The following is a 19,430-nucleotide window of genomic DNA, read 5'->3' on the forward strand; positions in this document are numbered from 1 at the left end:
TCAGTATGACCGCGGCAGGCCAGAAATATCAACCAACGCCGCCAGTATGCAATGTATTCTCAAATCGCGGGACTTTAGAAATCGGTCACCCGGCCACCGTAGCTCCAATCACCTGCAGAACCCCATCGCAGCGGCTCGTTCTTCGGGCCACCAACTTCGCCAGTCTTAGGGTTCTTCTCGCCTTCGAACTCGGGCTTCAAGCCTTGTGGCGCATCCGGATGAAGCTCCTCGCCACTGCCGTTGACCTTGATCTCGGTTTGTGGGGACTGGTTGACTTGCGGCGTACTGAATGCGCCAGTCGAGCGGCGCTGGAGGTCTTCGAAGATTTCTTGTTCTTCCTTAGGGAGGCGCGGGGGAGCTGGGCCCTTTGCGAATGGAAATGAAGGTCCGTCCTCGTTTTGGCGCAGGAGTCGAGTGGTGGAGAGCGGGCGAACGGCGAGCCGGCTCGTGAAGGTGGGGGCACAAACGCGGTGCAGAGCAAGTGTGAATGCCATGGTGATTGTGTGGGAGGTATTTTTTTTGGATCAATAAAGCCGGGGAGAAGTAGAAGGCGAACGGGCCCGAACACCTCGGGAGGCGGCCGATCCAACGTGTGACTAAGACGTGCCGATCCCGATATCGCCGCCTTTTTTGTTTCGATCTCCTACAATCCGAGTAGTTGGCCCTCTCTCGATCTTCAGCTCGGATTGACGATTCAGTTCACCTATACCTCCTATTTCATCATGTCTGCTCTCCGTATAGCCGCGCGCCGCCTTCCTCGCGCCTCTCGTCTGGTCCCTTCGATTGAGTCACCCATCCAGCGTCGATTTGCAGCCACGTCCAATGCTCCCCAGGATGTGAAGAGCCACGTCCAGGTACGTCCTACGTCCAGTTCAAAGGTGTCCGCAATTCGCTGTACTGATAAATTTGCAGAAGGAGGCTTCCCTGCCTAACCCCGACCCCTCCCCCGACTCGCTCACGGCGTCCTTCATCAACGAGCGTACGCCGTTCATGGTCCCCACCTATGTTCGCCCAGCTCCAATGATGATGAAGGGACAGGGTTGCTACTTGTGGGATATGGAGAACCGCCGCTATCTGGATCTGACCGCTGGAATCGCGGTCAACTCTCTCGGTCATTGTGACCCCGAAATTTCAAAGATTATTGCCGAGCAGGTGCGCTTCTTGAAGTTATTGAATCACTCTTCTGAGCAATCATTGATTGTACATTTTTGCAGGCCGAGACCCTCATTCACGCTTCGAACCTCTACCACAATCCTTGGACCGGTGCTCTGAGTCAGTTATTGATTGAGCATACTCGCGCGTCCGGCGCAATGCGTGATGCGTCCCAGGTCTTCATCTCCAACTCCGGAACCGAGGCCAACGAGGCCGCCATCAAGTTTGCTCGCAAGGTCGGCCGGTCTCTCGACCCCTCCGGTGCCAAGCACGAGTTCGTCTCGTTCCACAACTCTTTCCACGGCCGTACAATGGGTGCTCTGTCTGCGACCCCGAACCCGAAGTACCAGACACCGTTCTCGCCCATGATCCCCGGCTTCAAATACGGCAACTACAATGATATTGAGCAGCTCCAGACTCTCGTCACGGACAAAACTTGCGGTGTGATTGTCGAGCCCATCCAGGGTGAGGGAGGTGTCAATGTCGCTACTCCCGAGTTCCTGACTGCTCTTCGCAAGCGCTGCGATGAGGTTGGCGCCGTCCTGATCTTTGATGAGATCCAGTGTGGTTTGTCCCGTACGGGCACTCTTTGGGCCCACGGTCACCCCTCCTTGGCCCCTGCCTCTGGCGAGGCTGCCCACCCCGATATCCTGACCTCCGCCAAGGCCCTGGGTAACGGCATCCCCATCGGTGCGACCATTGTCTCTGGTAAGACTGTTGCCTCACACATTAAGACTGGAGACCACGGCACCACGTTCGGTGGAAACCCGCTGGCCTGCCGTGTCGCGTACCACATCGTCGAGCGCCTGGCTGCGCCCGAACTCCAGGCTGCCGTCAAGGACAAGTCAGCCCAGTTTGTCTCTGGCTTCCAAGCCCTTCAGAAAAAGTTCCCCGATATCATCTCAGAGATCCGTGGCCGTGGCTTGATCCTCGGTGTCCAACTCACTCCAGCTTTCTCTTCCAAGGCAGGTGATATTATCACCGCTGCCCGCGAGCGTGGCATGCTTATCATCACTGCCGGTGACGGCTGCGTCCGCTTTGTTCCTCCTCTTAACATCACCGAGGATCAGATTAAGGCTGGCTTGAACATTCTCGAGCAGTCGATCGACTCGGTTGTGGCCAAGTCCTGAGGACCCCAGTGACCTGTGTAGTGTGATTTGAATGCCGCCTATGACGTGTTTGATATACCATTTCGTTGATTATCGCGGGAGACAGCGTAATTTTTTTGGTTCGATACGATGCATCTCATGTATAGAGGGTTAGAGATATGGAAAGAATAAAAGTCTATTGTGGTAAAGTGGAGAATGCCATACTTCGTTCATATCCCGCGCCAAGACATCCGAATGTACGCGTGGAGCGGATCTTCTTCATCCACCTCCCCTAATCAAATACGACAATCTTTCATATGTCCCTGGGCCCCCGCCTTTGCGACTAGATTAGAGCCATGGACCCGCGATAGTCCTCTCTTTCTCGTCTGTCCTTTGTAGCCTCTTCCCTCCCTCACGCGACCACCTTCCCATGACTCGCCCCACGTCCATGGACGCTCCCATGGGCGATGACGACATTTCATCTTCGCTGTGGACTCGTTTCTGCAAACGACTGAAAGGAGTTTTTAGAGACGCGGACCCCCGAGTCTGCATCTCTTTCTGGCTGTTCGGTGCGTATGGCCTGGGAGACCCAAATGATCAGCCTCTAACCGTCCGACAGGCCTTATCAACAATGTCCTCTACGTTATTCTCCTCTCCGCAGCCCTAGACCTCGTCGGTCCCGATGTCCCCAAGGGCATAGTGCTCCTCGCCGATATCATCCCGTCGTTTGGGACTAAGCTCATCGCTCCATACTTCATCCATGTCGTTCCCTACTCGATGCGGGTCATCATCTTCGTATTCCTGTCGATTGTCGGCATGTTCGTCGTGGGTATGAGCCCGCCTTATACCGACGGAGGGACGATTGCATCTAAGATCTCTGGGATTATTCTGGCGAGCTTTTCTGCCGGAGCCGGCGAGTTGAGTTTCGTTGGTCTTACCCATTTCTATGGACCTTTCAGCTTAGCGGCATGGGGCAGCGGGACTGGCGCCGCTGGCTTGGTTGGAGCTGGCGCTTATTCTCTAGCAACCTCTGCAATGGGAATTTCGGTCAAGTCTACTCTTCTGGCATCGGCACTGTTGCCGTTTGTCATGGCGGCGAGCTTCTTCCTTCTTCTCCCACGAGACGCCTTAAAACCAGCTACGGCAGCTTCGGTGTTATACCACGTCGTTGAGCGAGGAGAGCATCCGGATGATGAGGATGTAGACGAGGACAATCATGATCCACGACAAGGAGACGAAGAGGACAGGCTGTTAGGCGTCTCTGCTCCCTCCGATACCCACAAGGCTGTGCCTGTTAGCAAGGGGGCAACTAAATGGGAGCATTTCCGTGCTAACCTCCGCCGTCTTCGAAAGCTGTTTTTCCCCTAGTGAGTTCTCTTTGTATCTTACTTTCGCTATGCGGCTAACAGTTGTAAAGTATGCTTCCGTTACTCATGGTGTTCATCTCCGAGTATGTGATCAACCAAGGCGTGGCTCCCACTCTGCTCTTTCCGTTATATACCACACCATTCGAAAACTTCCGTGCTTTCTACCCGGCGTACAATGCGATCTATCAAGCTGGAGTCTTTGTTTCGCGCTCCTCGACACCATTCTTCCGTATCCACAACCTTTATCTGCCATCCTTACTACAACTTTTGAACCTGGCACTTCTGACGCTTCACTCCTTGTTCAACTTTATTCCCAACGTCTGGCTTGTCTTCCTTATTATCTTCTGGGAAGGTTTGCTGGGCGGTCTAGTTTACGTCAACACCTTTGCAGAAATCAGCGATCGCGTCCCTGAAGAAGACCGCGAATTCTCTCTCGGAGCTACAACTGTGAGCGATTCAGCCGGTATCTGCATTGCAGGGTTCTTGAGTATGCCATGGGAGGTATTGCTGTGCAGGTACCAGCAGATCCATGGGCGAGATTACTGCAGGCGGTTATAAGGCTATACCTAACTTGAAATCAGGCAGGGGGGGTTGGTAGGAGGAAGGGGGAGTTCGCTGTATCAATTCCCTATATAATACTCTTAACAGTTCACCTATCGCAGAAGTTTCTATTACCGCTAATACAGTGTAGCGTTTAGGAATCACACTAGAGACGCTACGCTACCCAAACGGCAAATCGCCCTACACAAGGCTCCGCACGCTACAAGCGAATATTACCATAACCCAATCTATTATCTTTTCTTGAGGCCAAAAGCCCCTTAGACTTAAGGTGGATCCCCGCAAATAGGAGATCAGGGCCGTAATCGTCAAAGGTCCGGCACGCTAGCTAAGGGGACAAACCAATAACTATTTAACCCGTTTATCCGCACTGAATCCTTTCGTAAAACCTATCGGTCTTGGCATCATGTAGATCAATTCCCACGGCCGCCTGCAATCTTTAGTTCTCGACGCGCGTCTAACTGATTGGTCTGTGTTCAACTTCACCCTACTTCGAAGAAGTCCAAGACTCTACGAGGTAGGCCAGTTATTATTTATATTATTGTCATCACTCGTTCTTTCGTGTACTTCCTTTCCTTTGCCAGGAGTCATTAAAAAGAAACAGCGCAATCACGTGGAATGGTTCATATCCCAGAGCCTCTGGTATTCTGTTGATAGCCATTTATGGTCTTCCTTCGGAATAATGTCGCAACAGTGAGGTGGGAGCCGACCCAAGAATGATCGACGATCATCCTGGTTGCGATAGATATTTTCGAATCGACGTGGTTAGGGTGAACTCGACGAGTATTCTCCTCTGCCCGGAAGGGAATGCTCGCCGCCTCACATCTTTCATCCGTTAGAAGATGGATGAATTCTTCGACTTGTGCCTCGGTCAGCTGGACGAGATTGAATTGCATAGTACTGTTGAGGAAGATGCTATTGCACTATATTCGACCTAGTGGATGTTAGCGAGGTGGCAGGTATACACGTACCCCCGTCCCAGAACTTCCTCGGTCAAAAAGGACTGCTCCGCCGAAGAGACGGTCCTCTGCCCAGTATCCAACAGTGTCGGCCTACCCGCGGGCCCAGTATTCGTGATCAAGGTAGTCGTAATGAGAGAGCAGCGTGACGTATGGCGGATATTTTGAACCGGCCACTCTCAATAACCTTGGAGGCCTCGTCATCACTGGCTTGCGTAACCCTCCTTTGAGCATATTAAAGAGAGTGGCTGCTATGTCATGGCATAGAATAACGACGACTTCAATCAAAAGTAAAAAGAACTCTCGGGAAGCGGGGTTTTCATCTTGAAATCGTTGGGCAACCTATTAAATAGGTCAGTATATTTAGAATGAAATAATAACCTCCCATCGTTCATACCTGCACGTCAAACTCAGCTGTTTCGACACAAAACCCATCCCGAACGGTTTTGGCAATCTCGTGTACTTCTTGGCTGGGTTCGGGATCCGGGTTTTCCTCTAGCCACCAGGGGTCGTCATCCTCTTCCCCGAACCTTGGGACTCTTGGGACTGGAATGCCATTCGCCACTTGAGCATATGTGTCGAGAGCTGCAGTCGAGCCCAGAAGGTTGGACATGGCATGTTCGACAGCAGCAAAGTGCCCTGGAGGAAGAACTGACAGGGGAACTCGGCTAGCATCTTGGCCGGTTGCAATGGTTAGTGATTGTAGTCAGTCTGGCGGGCGGTTGACAGAGTGAGTGTTGAAAAAGAGGATATGTCTCGACTTGTATTTTCCGAATTTACTTAAGTCTTTTGTAAATATGGTTGTTTATGTATCTCTAATCTAAGACTCATAAGTAAGGTTTACTAGAAAGCTATAGTTGTTGAGTTATTACGTCGTAAGATATCGGCTTAAATACTGTATGGTGTTTTGGGGTGGTGGGTCGCTCGTGAATTACGTTACAAATTGCTAGAACTAACTAACGTAATTCACAAGCCACCCGGCCACACAAGCCACCCGGCCACCTAACTAAATTTACGCGTCCCAACGCGTCTCTCCTATTTTCTACTAACCACTATGCCTCCAAAACGCGCTCAATTAAGCCGTAATTCCATTGAATAAGAGGGCCGTCTTTTGTTAGCTATATAGGCTATAAAAAAGGAAGAAATTACCTCTATTCGAGACGCAGCGCGCTAATTTAACGTTCCACGTTCTACGCTCGCCGACCGCATTAATGGCCACCAAAATCGCTCTGAAAGACGCGCCAATAACCATAAACTGACCCAAACTGAAGAGGAATCGCTTAAGAAGTGGATATTATCAATGGATACGCGTGGAGCAGCCCCTAGGCCGGCTATAGTGCGAGAAATGGCGAATCTTTTGCTTGCAAAGCGCAGTTCAACCCCAATCTAGACGGTCGGCGAAAACTGGGTCACAAACTATGTCAAAAGACAGCTAGAGCTAAAAACTCGTTTCTCACGTCGATACGACTATCAGCGAGCAAAACAAGAGGATCCAAAGGTTATTCAAGAGTGGTTTAATCGCGTATAAACTATAATTCAGCAATACGGTATCCTACTAAAGGATATCTACAATTTTGACGAGACTAGCTTCGCGATGGGCCTTACAGCGACCGTAAAGGTTATTACCTAAGCAGAATACTACGGTCAGCGATCAGTTTTACAGCTAGGAAATCGCGAGTGGGTGACTATAATCGAGTCAATTAGCGCTTCTAGGTGGGCGCTTCCGCCTATAATTATCTTTAAAGCTAAACTACATAATCTAGCTTAGACTAATAACCTTCTAAGAGATTAGCGCTTTAAAGTTAGTCAAAATAGATAGACGATAGCTTCAAAAGCTATTTATACTATTAATGAATAGCCATACGCAAGGCCGATATCGATTATTAGTCCTTGATAGGCACGGTAGCTATCTTACGCCCTATTTCGATTAAATTTGCTTAGAAAACGAGATTATCCCTATTTATATACTAGCGTATAGCTCGTATCTTTTATAGCCACTTAATATTAGTTGTTTTGCGGTTTTAAAGCGCTTATACAGAACCTTAGTTGATCAAAAAATATAGCTTAGTATTAACTATATTAATAAGTTTGATTTCCTCGCTGCCTACCTAAATACTCGCGATAGCGCTTTTTAAGCGCCTACTATAAAAAGTAGCTTCGTAGTAGTGGGTTTAGTGCCATTCGATCTAGAACGAGTGCTTTCAAAGCTTAATATCTAGCTTCGGACGCCTACACCCTTAGGAAGCCGCTTAAGTAGCTAATTAAGCGTTTTTACCCTAAAAACACTAGCGACTATCGCTAAATTACTTAAACAAGGAGCATTAATCTAAGCTTTCCTAAAACGACGCTTAAATAGCCCACTAACACCCTTAAAAACTACGTTAAACTAGCTTATTAAGGGCTATTAGATCGCTATACAAAATGGTATATTACTTAAGCAAGAAGTTAAGGAATTACGCGCTGCCAACGCAGCGCAGAAGCAAAAGCGCGTATAGGTTAATAGACGTATAGCCTACAAAGCTAGTATATCAGTGCAGGAAGCTCAGGAGTATTTACAAGCCCATAAGCCTATTATATAGCCTACGGCACCGTCTCCAGCAGCACCTAACTAGCCTATTCAGCAGGCGGTAGCACTAGCGCGACGACGTCAATACACCTATTCTATATACGGTGAAAAAGGGCATAAGTCCCCTACATGCCTAGTTAGGTAGAATAATTAATATAAAGGCGTTTTGGTTGAAAAAAATAGATGTAAACAGGAAGTAGGTGGTTAGGTGGCTGGGTGGCTTGTGTGGCCGGGTGGCTTGTGAATTACGTTAGGTATAATGATAGACAGTTCCATTCGCCGCTGATTGGCCCCTGTATTACGAAATCCACAATATAAACAGCTCAGTCACGTGCCATCACGTTTCTCACCGCCAGTTTCCCCTGAATTTCCAATAAGAGGGGAAAATAGGCAGCAGACTCGATAGATTATTTATCCAGATCATACGCAGGCTTTACCACTATCCCCTTGACTTTTTCGCAAATAGGCACTATCTACCATAACTTCCTTACAAATCAATCATGTTCGGAACAATCAAGAACTGGTTCCAGGCAAGCCAAGAGCCCGCCGAGGCCAAGTGGGACGCCAATGCTGTGACTATGCAGCAGCCAAGCCGCCCTGCCGGCCCAGCGATGGAGCAGACTATCTCAGAGCAGCCGGTACGAGTCCAAGCCTCTTGGAATGATATGATGCGATAGCATAGAATAAAGTCCGCTGATTTGTGTCCTAGGGTTCTCCTGAGTCGATGGGTGTTCATGTGCGCGGTGGTGGCGAGGGTGAGGACGTATGCTGCGGAGTGTGAGTTTCTACCATTACGGCCAATAATGAACATTGGAGCGCACTTGCTGATTAATGTCATTTGCTAGCTGTGCTGGCCTGTGCTGCTTTGAGTGCTGCGAATGCTGCTGCTGAAACTGCTGTGGGACCACCTAGCCCTCGAGGTTATGAAATTGGACGCCCAGACAGGATATAAACTCTTAGCTTTAAGGATTTGGTTTTGCTTTTTATCAATTTGAATCGAAGTGTCCATTTCGAGTCAAGGCATAAATGAGTCAAGTCTTTCAATAACGATGAATGTTTGGAAGTTTCTGTAGTCCACTATCTCCATATAGCTTAAACGGTCCATGCAGCTACGGGCTGGGGCTGAGCGCCTACCTGCACCGTATCAACCAACGCGAGCGCGGTGTGGCTGCGATCTTGGCAGCCAGACGGTGATTCACGTATCGCTTGAGTGCTGTTGCACTAGGATGAGCGCGGCAGGATGGGAAGCGCTCCCCGTTGAGACGAACTCCCGACACGGTCGGAGGCTTGCACGATTGTGGCCGAATTCATCAAGAACGGTCTTTTAAGCTAATTCCAGGCAGTCGATCAAACGGGCTTTGGGCGTGGAGGAAGGGCATGCTCAGTAGGAGTGAATCATGTGCTTTTGCGCCATCTCTGGTAACAGATCCTATCCAAAGCTAATAAAGAGTCTAGATCTGCATTGTAAGCTTTATCACTGTAAGCCTTTTCTTGTATTTTTCTAATCTTGATGTGCTTGATGGCGGCGTGGAGATTATATGCACACGATAGTGGCAGTGAACCGGCATTGGTAGGGGTGACTCGTTGTAAATGGTCATGTGCGACATCGACCATTACTTTGGCCACAAACACCAGGGCCGCCAGGGAGCCCTTTTGCAGCTGTTTAGTGTCAGAGCTGGCGGCATATAGCATCTGTACGTGCTCGTGAAGCAAGAACAGCGTCCTAGGTTTGCCATCAGCAATTCAATATTAAAATCACTCCAAAGAACGTATAAATTAGATTTACCTGGTTACCATACTTATAGCTCCGCAGTAGTACCTCCATTCATGATCACAGTCACGAATGAGGACTGCCATAATCATCTGTATCTCCTGGTCCAGGCTTTGCAAAGCTGCGATTTGATGTTCCGTGCTGGCCATTGGATAGACTAAAATCCAGAGAACACGATCGAGCAAGTAAGTAACTTGTATCTGGCGTCCGAATCCACTTATATCTTTGGCATGCAGCTCGTTTAGAGGTGGACGGGGAGGGAAGTATATAGACTCAGAATGGTCCTGAGCTGGCGGAAGGTCGGGAGGAAATGAAGCCTCCTGATCCGGGAGCTGCAAGATGGGAGCTTGCTTGCAGCCAGGACTGTCACATTGTACGATTCTGTTTGGTTTTATGTTAGTTTACTCAGACAAAGGATTTATTAAGATATCTTGAGATGATACCTTTCAAAAGTTGCGGCGCCCCACCATAAATTGATGTCCTCACGGGCCCTAAGCCTCGTATACCGATTTTGTGGAAGTGTATTCAAGTCTTTGATCTTATGGACGTTTAAGCCAATTGATGAGATCATTCGTGCACATGTACCCAACGAGATATTTGCGGCATGTGGCTGACCAGAGGCATATTCAAACGCCGCGATGACAAGACTCGCTTGAATCAAAGAGGTCGATGCACAAAGACGGACTTGAACTCTCGCAAGTAGGATCCGAACAGTGATATAGAGATTGTTCAATAAGGCGGGGTTTTGTTGAAGGTGGGAATTGGCAGATGGGTTCCACGCGAGAAGACACAAAGCCAGCAGAAGGGTTGAAAAATCGGCTGGAGGCGGCGTACCAGTGTACTTTGCCACCGCCTCACGGAATAAAGTGGGACATATTATAGGGAGTGTCATGTGGATATCTCGAAAGTAATGCTCGCCTACCCTTGGCACAAACAAACCTGTTTGTCTAAGAATTTTGCAGAGCTGAAAGTAGAGTATGGCATCGAAGTTGCCTTCAGACGCCTGCCACTCAGAACTCGAGAATCCACCCAAGAGTAATTCCGCGCGGTCCGTGTTAGGCAAAAACCTTTCATCCTTTCGGAGCTCGATGTACGAGCAGGGCAGACCTTGCCGGGAGCATGCCCCACACCGTGGTAGGGCTTTGTCGCAAGCTTTTTTCAGGGCCTTACACACAAGACAAACATGAGTAGCGCAGTCCATATTGGAGGTTTTCTATTTAGAGAAGATTAGTTGTATGAATGCTAAGCTTCCTCGCCTCCATGATGTAGGTTTACGTTGAGGACCTTGAGGACCCGTCGGCCGCCGCTAGGCTTAATATAGTCTGGCGTCTGGCACCAGCTAGACTAATCTGTCCTGGAAGGTCCTCGATTTAGTAATTTCTAGATCTGCTCACCTCCACTACCTGAAGCGTGGCAACGCCGGTTACCGGCGTGGGGCGCGATTCATACATTGGTTATAAAAGGGCTCCTTAATGACGGTCACCTTGTATTTAGTATCAAAGTCTGTAAACGATTCTCGTTCACCTTGGATAAAGACAATGGCGACTCAGAAGGGTCCTGTCACAGAAATCAATACTGCTGCCGGCCATGAAGTTGAGAATCCCAAGCGTGTTCGCAGTTTGCGGCGCCTTTTCCAGTGGCATGAGCCTGGCACATCTAAAGAAGAAAAGTGGTTGATCTTCAAGCTGGATTTCTTCATCTTGCTGTACACCTGTCTGGTATGTCGACGCTTGTGATTGCATTTTTCTATTGTTTGCATCCTAACCTCTTTGAAAAGACATTCTTCGTGAAGTATTTGGTACAAATCACACTTTCCAGTCTAGACATCTCACTGAACTTCATTCAAGGACCAAACCAATGTGACCAACGCATATGTTTCTGGCATGAAAGAGGATTTAAATCTTCGTGAGTTAAATCTTTCTTCTTTTGATGCGATCAACTGACCGGTCTTCTGTGCAGTGGGCAATGAGCTCAAATGGTTCACAACCTACTTCAACATTGGAATTATCATTGGAGGTCCCTTCTTTACCATGGCCTTGACTTCCATCCACCCTCGGTACTGGCTACCAGCTTGCACACTGTGCTGGTCGCTCTTCGTTCTGTTCATGTACAAAGCCCAGACCGCCAAAACAATCTACATTCTCAGATTCTTTGCGGGTATCTTCGAGTCGGGTGCCATGCCAGGCGCATTCTACATTGTAAGCACTACCACGATTTAGCTACTTCGAAACCCGCACTGATAATTGCTCAATACAGATAGGAAGCTTCTACCGCTCATCCGAGATCAGTCGACGCTCCACGATTTTCATGTTTTCCGGGGCGGGAGGGCAGATGTTTTCAGGCTATATCCAAGCCGGACTGTCAGTATATCCATTACAATGACTGCATGCAATCAATGATGCTGATATATGACAAGGTACAAGAATATGAACCACACTTTTGGTTTGGCATCTTGGCGATGGTTGTTTATCTTTGATTTCCTCATTGGTATCCCGGTCGCTGTTTTTGGATTCATCTGTTGCCCCAGTAAGTCCTCATAGTCCCAAGGATCCTAGTCTAGCATTCTATATTAGTTCATGACAGTCTAACACCCGAACAGATGAGCCCAAGTCCACAAAGCCTTGGTGGATGACAGAAAATGAACGTGAGATTGCCATTGAGCGTATAGCGCAGGAAGATCGTGATGCCATGACTATTACCTGGAATCTAAGCGCTGTGAAGCGAATCCTTACTTCATGGCAACTATGGGCTTTTTGCGTTGCTTGGGGGTAAGGCTGTCCTACGTTTCAGTGTTGCCGACAGGATCAAATCACTAACTGGGATTAGAACAATGCAGTGTACCTGTGGTGCGAACCTGCAGAGATGGATGACCTTGTACCTCAAGTCAGTGAAGATCGACGGTCACGCCAAATACAGCATTGAGGAAATCAACGCCTTGCCTACAGCGGTGGGATGTGTTGTGAGTAGTTTCTGCCCAGTGCACGCCCTCCTTCTTACTTACACGCGAGTTTCCAGGAAATTGTTTGGATGATCCTGAGTGCGTTGGTCATGGACAAGACACGGAACCCTCCTCTGGTTATTTTGGCTCTCGGTCTTGTTCAGCTATTTGCCTACATCATATTCTACGTCTGGCCCGCCAATGCGCATTTTATAATGGCTGTCTACTACATCTGCAGTGCCTATGGAGCGATTCCCGGTCTGATCAGTGCCTGGCTGAACTCCTGCTGTGGTGGTGACAAACAGCTGCGTGCTCTGAGCACATCTCTGATGATTTCTGTAGGATAGTAAGTACCCATAAGTGACGGAAATTTAATCCTGCCGACTCACTAAGCCTTTTAGTGCCGTTGAAACTGTTTCTCAGCAGTTCATGTTCCCAACCTCCGAGGCACCCCGGTTCCAAAGAACCAAGGGATACGCATTTGGAATCGCTTGGATTTGTGCGATGATTCTCTGGTTTTGTGTTTGCCTTCCCTTCATCGAGCGGTACTTTAGGCGACGGACCCGGTGCTTTCCAGCAGACACATGCTATGTTACTGGTTAGATTTCTTGAACCTCGCGCAAATAGCTCCAAATTAACCCAAAATAAAGAGGAATCGCTTAAGAAGTAAATATTATCGATACGTCTACGTATAGGAAGTAGCCTCTTAGGCTCGCTGAAATATAAGAAAGACTGAATCTTCTACTTATAAAGTGTCTACCTTGATCTAGAAATCCTGACACTTTTAAAAGATCACTTAGCCCTGATAGGCTTTAGAGGTTAAGAGAGAGGATAGGCTATATTTATAGTTTATATTCTTGTAGGTAAGACGCTAGATATTGTACTTTGATGAATGTAGAGGAAAGAAAGTAGCAAGAGATATATCTGTCACAAAAGCGTCGCCAAATTCTGCCCTTCACATTCGACTCATTTGCTCGATATTTTTAGACAATCTTGAGAGGCGACAAGTTCGTCCACCATCTTCCGATATTTCAATTGCCTGTGGCACTGATCGAGATGAACCCGATACTTTGCGGCGAGAAGAGACTTCTCGTAGAAATTTTTCGTCGGATGAAACGTTTTCCCAGGTTTGCTCATCCTATCCATGATCTCCAAGAGATCTGTTGTCATCCCCTCGATATCGATACTCGCCGCTTTAGCAGCTAGCATTGCGGCACCATGACAAACAGCTGCGTTGACATAGCGAGGAATCACAACTGGGATATCACATGCAGAAGCGATCAGATGCACCAGAATGCTGTTCTGGCATTGGGAGCCAGACATGAAAATAGAGGTGATATTGTGACCTGATTTGTTCATAACATCCATGATCTGTCGGGTCTGTAGAGCAATGAACTCCAGCGTGCCGTAGTATAGGATAGCTAAGCTGTCCACAGATACGTCACTTGTGAGACCAACTATGGAACCCGTCATGTTTGAATCAGCCACTGGAGACCTGTTCCCGAAAAGATCACCGTAAAAGAAGAGGTGACGAGACAAGTGCGGAATGCATTGTGCTTCTTGTTCATCCGCCATTTTTTCCAGACGTTTGTTCAGAAAAGTGAATATGTCCATTTGGTGGAACATTGCGAGACTCTTCGCTTCTTGAGTTGCCGGGTGAGTCTCCAAAACATGCTGGAGTAGTTGGCCTGTTGCAGATTGCCCTCCTTCTGCCATCCAGCATCCCGGAAGAATAGTGTCGCGGTATGGGCCCCAAACTCCTGGCACGAATATCGGGCTCGGGGACATCACGAGATGACATGTTGAGGTTCCCGCTACTGCAGAAAGACGGGTAAAGAGCGTTTCCCGCATGTCATCTGTTGAACACCCTCGGGGTGTTGTGACTGCGAAATCCGCTTTTGCGCCAACAGTTCCTATCCATCCAGCATAGGCGTCAATCACACCGCTACCAATGGCAATACTCGACGGCAATCCGAGGTCCAGGGCAGCCTTCTCACTCAATCTTCCAGCCAATTCTCCGGCATGGAGGTGTCGGCCATTCTAATTCAACGAAGATTAGCCGTTGTACTATTTTGGAACAGTCTGTTGGATCGCCTTACCACATCATTAATACCCCCAATGCCTTGAAAATTCCCCTCGACCAGGCTTCCCAGACCTATTTGAACCAAGAAGTCTTTGGGCCAGCCTGAAGCGCTACCTTCAACGCCAGCTGGCAAGTATCCCTGTTTGCAAACAAGGCTACACAGGCTCCTAGTTTCGCCGCCGGTTGCTAGATGGGTAAGAGCATCCACCAAGTCATAGAACTTGCACCTTGCGAAGGTTTCCGCAGGCATGTTGTTCTTTAACCAGAGAATTTTCGGTATCTCCATTTCAACCGACATCCTCCCACCCACATATTCGAGCACCTTGTGCTGGGTTGTGTTGATTCGTTCTGTTTCTATGACTGCTCGATGGTCCAGCCACAGAATCACATTACGGTCTGTGTCAAATGTGGAAGCAGTCACTGACATCGGGCTGTCGTCATCGGTTGCGAATACGGCTAGAGAGCATGTTGCATCAAATGCGAGTCCTCGAACCATCGACGACGGGATGTTGTTCTCTCTGATGGCGCGGCGCACAGCGGAGCAGATACACCGCCAAACGTCTGCGGTCGATTGTTCCTATCAGGTAGAGGACAATAAGCACATGAAAAAAAAAATAGCCAATGGCCAAAATATGAATCCATACATAATGTCCGTGCTTGGATTGCCAAAGTCTGATATTTTCAGAGGCTAGCCCGACAATTTCACCTGCATCATCGATGATACAGGCGCGAGCACTACCAGTCCCAACATCCACACCAATGTAGTAGTTGGTTTGGGGATGCATTGAGCGTTCAATTGTTATTGCTGTACGCTCATAGAATTATGATCATATAGGTGCTGAAAGGGCGAACGGCGTCGAATTCGGACGCGTAACTTATGGCTGAAGTATTTAAGGTCCTTGAGCACATTCCACTTACGCCATTTATATTTGATTTTCCAAATGATTCCCTTCCTTCCTGCGGAACACCCTCCGCTGGTAACAGTTAATAAAATACCTCACGTGGAGATTATACAAGTTCTAGACTGAGTTATGCTGCGGTCTCCTAAGTCGATCGACCCATCACGGAAATATGCGCCGGAGATTTCGCCGTTTTTCGCCGAGAAGTTTCTCTCGGCAAGAACGCTCGCTGACCAGAATGCACACACACGTATCTAACCAAATTCAACATTCCATAGCGCTGGAAGAAGATATGTTTTTCTTCCGTCCTTTGCTAAGTTCTCCCGTTAGATCTCTAAGACGGCCAACTCGGCTTGAATCACCGAGAACCAACCAACCTTTGTTACTGTAATACGGCATGGCACTGCCACTCGAAATCAGCGGGTTATTGAAATGATGCACAGCCACCACCACCATGCATCCGTCCGTAACTATAAATATACGAAATAATGCCAGTTGCGACCTACTCGTGCAAGGACTGTTTGTGGTCGATGGTCGTCTATTTGAGAAGAGACAATGGACGGTCATTTTGACGCCCCCACTCGCACCATATGTGACGAGATTTTAATTAAAACTCCCAGTGAAGCCATATTAACCTGTAAAACCTAAGGTTCAGGGCCAGAAATTAGTTCAAGGAAGCTTCGAAATTATCCATTCGGATGCAAAAGCGAATACCACCAGAATGAATTTCTATAAGAGTGTTCGTCGCTTAAGTTTTCTCTATCGAAGAATATACAAAACATGAGACAACTTGCCAACTAGATTATGAACCCCTCACATCCCTGACAACTTCCTCCAGGATCATTCTATATCGCAACATGTCCGGGGCCTCCGCCGCCCAAAAGCTGAACTGCTTTAGTACGTCCGCAATCTTTCCCCCAATCGGCATAGGCAAGTCTTTACTGTACGTGGCTCCAGAGTTGGGGCCCCAAAGCTCTTCCGCTCCCCCAGGAATCCATGCGGCGTTCCCACTCTTTACAACAGCCAGAAGAGTGAGTGACGCGCACATGATGCTTCGGAGATCGAACCATAAGCCATGGTGGCGATGACCGAGCGAACGGACATCCAAAGTTTTCATGTTGCATTCTATACCCGACACAACCATGGAGCGAAGGAGAATAAAGTCTTCATCGTCCATAGCTGTGGTCTCTTCCACACCAGGTCGCACGTTGGCAAAGTTGAAACGACGGGAATCAGCCACCGGAGACGCAGTCAAGGGATATGGGTTCAATAGAATGTCGAAGTGCTCATTGCGAACGTATTGGTCAGTCGCGGCTGGTTTGTAATATGGATGGCCTCCCATAGTTGGCGGAGGCGGACTGAGTCCCACATGTACTAGATAATAGAGAAAGGGTTGATAAAGCCAGGTTTGCATTTCAAGCAACCGGTTATCGATCGCCCAGCTGAGTTCGCGGGAGACATGATTGCCTGTGGAACCCCTCCGGGAATTGAGATGCGGAGCGCGAATAGCAGACGTGGTTTCCAAATGCTGCATTGCAGGAGGAAGGTTGGCCGACCATGACGAAACCTGAACCTCAAACTCCTGCGCTATGCGGAGGAACGGCTTGATGTTCAGCCAGAATGAACGATCCTGGCAGAAGAAAGAATTGATAATGCGGTTGCCGATTCGCCGAAGTGCAATCTCCGTGAGATAGTAATACCAACTTTCTTCCTCGTTATGTATGTGTTTCGCATGCTTTCTCAATTCATGATCCTCACTGATCGTGTTCGGAGACGCGTAAAGCGAGGCAACGGAGTCTAGTGTCATGTCTTCATTGCCAATTGAGCTTCCGTGAAGAGTATCAGAGGCTGAAGGACTGCAATTATCACCCGACTTGGGCGATGGAGGCGACGGGAAAAGGTTGGGATAGTCTCCCAGGCTGAGTTCGGATTGTGGAAATGGCAGTTCGACGCGGAACTCGCACTCGGACTTAAAGCATGACCAGTACAGACTTTGCTCAAGTCTTTTTATTTTTCGGTCAGCAGCACTCAAACTTCTGGACGAGACTGTCGGACTCCCTAGGTGATTTTCTCCGATACCGTAAGTCGTCTTGAGGTGCAGTTGTAGGAGAGTCGAGGCGTGAAAGAAGTATTGCCACGATAGAATTGGTTGGAGAGTGTACATCAAGTAAACTTCAAAACATTCGTGTTATAAATTGATAGTTGCGACTCTGCTAGTGTATGACTAACCTCCGGCAAAGAAGTGGCATTGGGCTCCTAGCATTGTGTGCTTCAATGAGCCAAGGCGACGACATGCGAGTGCGAAATACGATTCGGCCTGTTGCAGTTCTTTGTCGTACACATGTACAGAGCCCGCCGAGGATGACGCGAGGTCGAGATTCGCGCGTGGCAGGACCGTCTGTTGTGTAATCGACATGTCAAAAGGTTTTGCTACGCTGCCAAGCGCGCATGCAAGAAGAACGAGGCATGAGAGGCCATCCCAACCCACACCATGCTCTGCACACTTGCGACCATGTTTGACAAGAACATCCACATCGAGAATAGGATTCTTCGTATGGATATTTTGTAGAAAACAATCAACAAGTTGGGGAATTCGCTCGTCGTCAGGAGGGTGTAGCCCTGTGTATCGTACCACTTCATCAACAAGGGCAACCTTCGAACCTCCTTGTCCCGGAGTCGCAATATCTTGTTTGAGTTGGAAGATCTCTCTAATCAGGGCGTTTCGAGGGTACTTTCCATGAAAAATCGACCATTCCAAGATATTATCCGCACTCATCAAATGCGGAGGGATTTGAAGAAAGTCCCTAGAGGATTCAACTGTATACGGCGCCTCCGTTGTTTGAACAGCTGCCTGGGAAGTAGCCTGCAGTCGTGTACCTGGACGGCCCGATGGTAGGGCATCATCTGCGTGTTCAAACAAAAGGTCAGCTAGGAAATTACCAAGGAAATCTTGTTCCTTTGATGTTCCCGAGTTCTCGCATATTTCCCCCCATTTAAATGTGTGCTGCTGAAACAGCTCGGTCCTCCTTTCTCATCCAAGATTGCATCTTCTTACGCTCCATTCCGCAGGAGTCAACAGGTGTCAGTGGTCTTACCTCTTTTATAAAGCGCGCACTTCAAGCTCTCTATTTCCCCTTGAAGTTGATCAAATCTTTCGAGTAAGGTCTGAGTAGCTGCCCCTAGCCTGTAGTGTACTCTTGTCAGTATGAACATTTCCACTTTGCTAGTTATCAAGAACACATTTACGTAATAGTATCCGCAACTTTTCCAGGGTATTCGCATGTCGAACCGTTGGCCTTACAGAGAGAACAATAAGGCCTTTGTTTATCACATTTGACTTTACGCAGTCGACATGGTTGGCAGGCAGCCTGGCGGCGCTAAGTACCCCAATACTGTCAGTCTCCATTACCTCGGACTTTACGAGCGCGCGGCTGTTCATTGAGCCCTGGCGACGCCTGCACTGATCGCATCTGGTTATTGGCCCACGCGAAAGCCACCATATTGTTGGGACGAGGTCAGATACGCACACGAGCCATATGGGAGTCTTCATTGACTCCTCGCCTCTTCTTCGCGGGCGGTTCTCCGACGCCATCGCTGCTCGGACTCCCCGTCGTCTCTCCACGATGATATGTCGGACAAGGGGGCGATGGGGTGGTCATGGTCATTCAAATGCACAGTGAAGGATGAACCCAATGTATAGGGGTGGCTGCAGTAACAAGGGAGTTGCACTGGAGAAATCGGGGAAACCGGCGTTTTGGCCGATTCTTAACCAAGACTGCAGGTTGTGGCGCTGGCGGCGCGGGGAACTCGGCGAAGTTCACCGTAGGGCCTCCGCGCCGAACCTTCCGCTACCACTGAAACGAAGCGTCGCGCGACAAAGTTGTGGGGAAAGATGGGGAAGCATTACGTGGATCCGTGATTGATCCATCGCGACCGTGGAATTCCGGTATACCTGCCTTGGAGACCCCGCAAAGCTTGCGCGAAGTTTAATTTCCTGCCGCCAATCTCGCCGAACTGCTCCGCAGTGGTCCCCCCATAGTGGGCGGTCA

At 48.7% G+C, this 19,430-nt stretch overlaps 8 protein-coding genes across 8 annotated transcripts; 4 read left to right on the top strand and 4 right to left on the bottom strand.

Moving 5' to 3' along the window:
• Positions 1-74: 74 nt before the first annotated feature.
• N7498_002068 (succinate dehydrogenase assembly factor 4) lies at positions 75-494 on the bottom strand (the record flags this gene model as incomplete). Its single annotated transcript, XM_058449130.1, has 1 exon — positions 75-494. One exon carries the CDS (start codon positions 492-494, stop codon positions 75-77), a length of 420 nt encoding a protein of 139 aa, XP_058311474.1.
• Positions 495-722: 228 nt separating this feature from the next.
• Positions 723-2,282, top strand: N7498_002069 (acetylornithine transaminase; the record flags this gene model as incomplete). Its single annotated transcript, XM_058449131.1, has 3 exons — positions 723-854; positions 913-1,152; positions 1,215-2,282. The coding sequence occupies 3 exons, from the start codon at positions 723-725 to the stop codon at positions 2,280-2,282; spliced, it is 1,440 nt and encodes a 479-aa protein (XP_058311475.1).
• A 388-nt stretch (positions 2,283-2,670) lies between these two features.
• Positions 2,671-4,298, top strand: N7498_002070 (battenin family protein; the record flags this gene model as incomplete). Its single annotated transcript, XM_058449132.1, has 4 exons — positions 2,671-2,809; positions 2,860-3,607; positions 3,658-4,094; positions 4,294-4,298. 4 exons carry the CDS (start codon positions 2,671-2,673, stop codon positions 4,296-4,298), a joined length of 1,329 nt encoding a protein of 442 aa, XP_058311476.1.
• Positions 4,299-5,217: 919 nt separating this feature from the next.
• On the bottom strand, positions 5,218-5,737 carry N7498_002071 (uncharacterized protein; the record flags this gene model as incomplete). The annotated part of the gene is made up of 2 exons (XM_058449133.1): positions 5,218-5,466; positions 5,522-5,737. The coding sequence occupies 2 exons, from the start codon at positions 5,735-5,737 to the stop codon at positions 5,218-5,220; spliced, it is 465 nt and encodes a 154-aa protein (XP_058311477.1).
• A 2,453-nt stretch (positions 5,738-8,190) lies between these two features.
• N7498_002072 (uncharacterized protein) lies at positions 8,191-8,471 on the top strand (the record flags this gene model as incomplete). The annotated part of the gene is made up of 2 exons (XM_058449134.1): positions 8,191-8,328; positions 8,400-8,471. 2 exons carry the CDS (start codon positions 8,191-8,193, stop codon positions 8,469-8,471), a joined length of 210 nt encoding a protein of 69 aa, XP_058311478.1.
• A 2,528-nt stretch (positions 8,472-10,999) lies between these two features.
• Positions 11,000-13,002, top strand: N7498_002073 (major facilitator superfamily domain-containing protein; the record flags this gene model as incomplete). Its single annotated transcript, XM_058449135.1, has 10 exons — positions 11,000-11,179; positions 11,239-11,259; positions 11,309-11,366; positions 11,421-11,659; positions 11,718-11,821; positions 11,878-11,987; positions 12,061-12,229; positions 12,288-12,420; positions 12,477-12,745; positions 12,801-13,002. The coding sequence occupies 10 exons, from the start codon at positions 11,000-11,002 to the stop codon at positions 13,000-13,002; spliced, it is 1,485 nt and encodes a 494-aa protein (XP_058311479.1).
• A 363-nt stretch (positions 13,003-13,365) lies between these two features.
• Positions 13,366-15,267, bottom strand: N7498_002074 (FGGY-family carbohydrate kinase; the record flags this gene model as incomplete). The annotated part of the gene is made up of 3 exons (XM_058449136.1): positions 13,366-14,439; positions 14,499-15,059; positions 15,127-15,267. The coding sequence occupies 3 exons, from the start codon at positions 15,265-15,267 to the stop codon at positions 13,366-13,368; spliced, it is 1,776 nt and encodes a 591-aa protein (XP_058311480.1).
• Positions 15,268-16,183: 916 nt separating this feature from the next.
• N7498_002075 (fungal specific transcription factor domain-containing protein) lies at positions 16,184-18,157 on the bottom strand (the record flags this gene model as incomplete). Its single annotated transcript, XM_058449137.1, has 2 exons — positions 16,184-17,553; positions 17,611-18,157. The coding sequence occupies 2 exons, from the start codon at positions 18,155-18,157 to the stop codon at positions 16,184-16,186; spliced, it is 1,917 nt and encodes a 638-aa protein (XP_058311481.1).
• Between the last annotated feature and the right edge of the window lie 1,273 nt (positions 18,158-19,430).

This window comes from Penicillium cinerascens (assembly GCF_028974065.1).
Source record: "Penicillium cinerascens strain IBT 15544 chromosome Unknown contig_1_segment0_segment0, whole genome shotgun sequence".
NCBI classification, from domain to species: domain Eukaryota; kingdom Fungi; phylum Ascomycota; class Eurotiomycetes; order Eurotiales; family Aspergillaceae; genus Penicillium; species Penicillium cinerascens.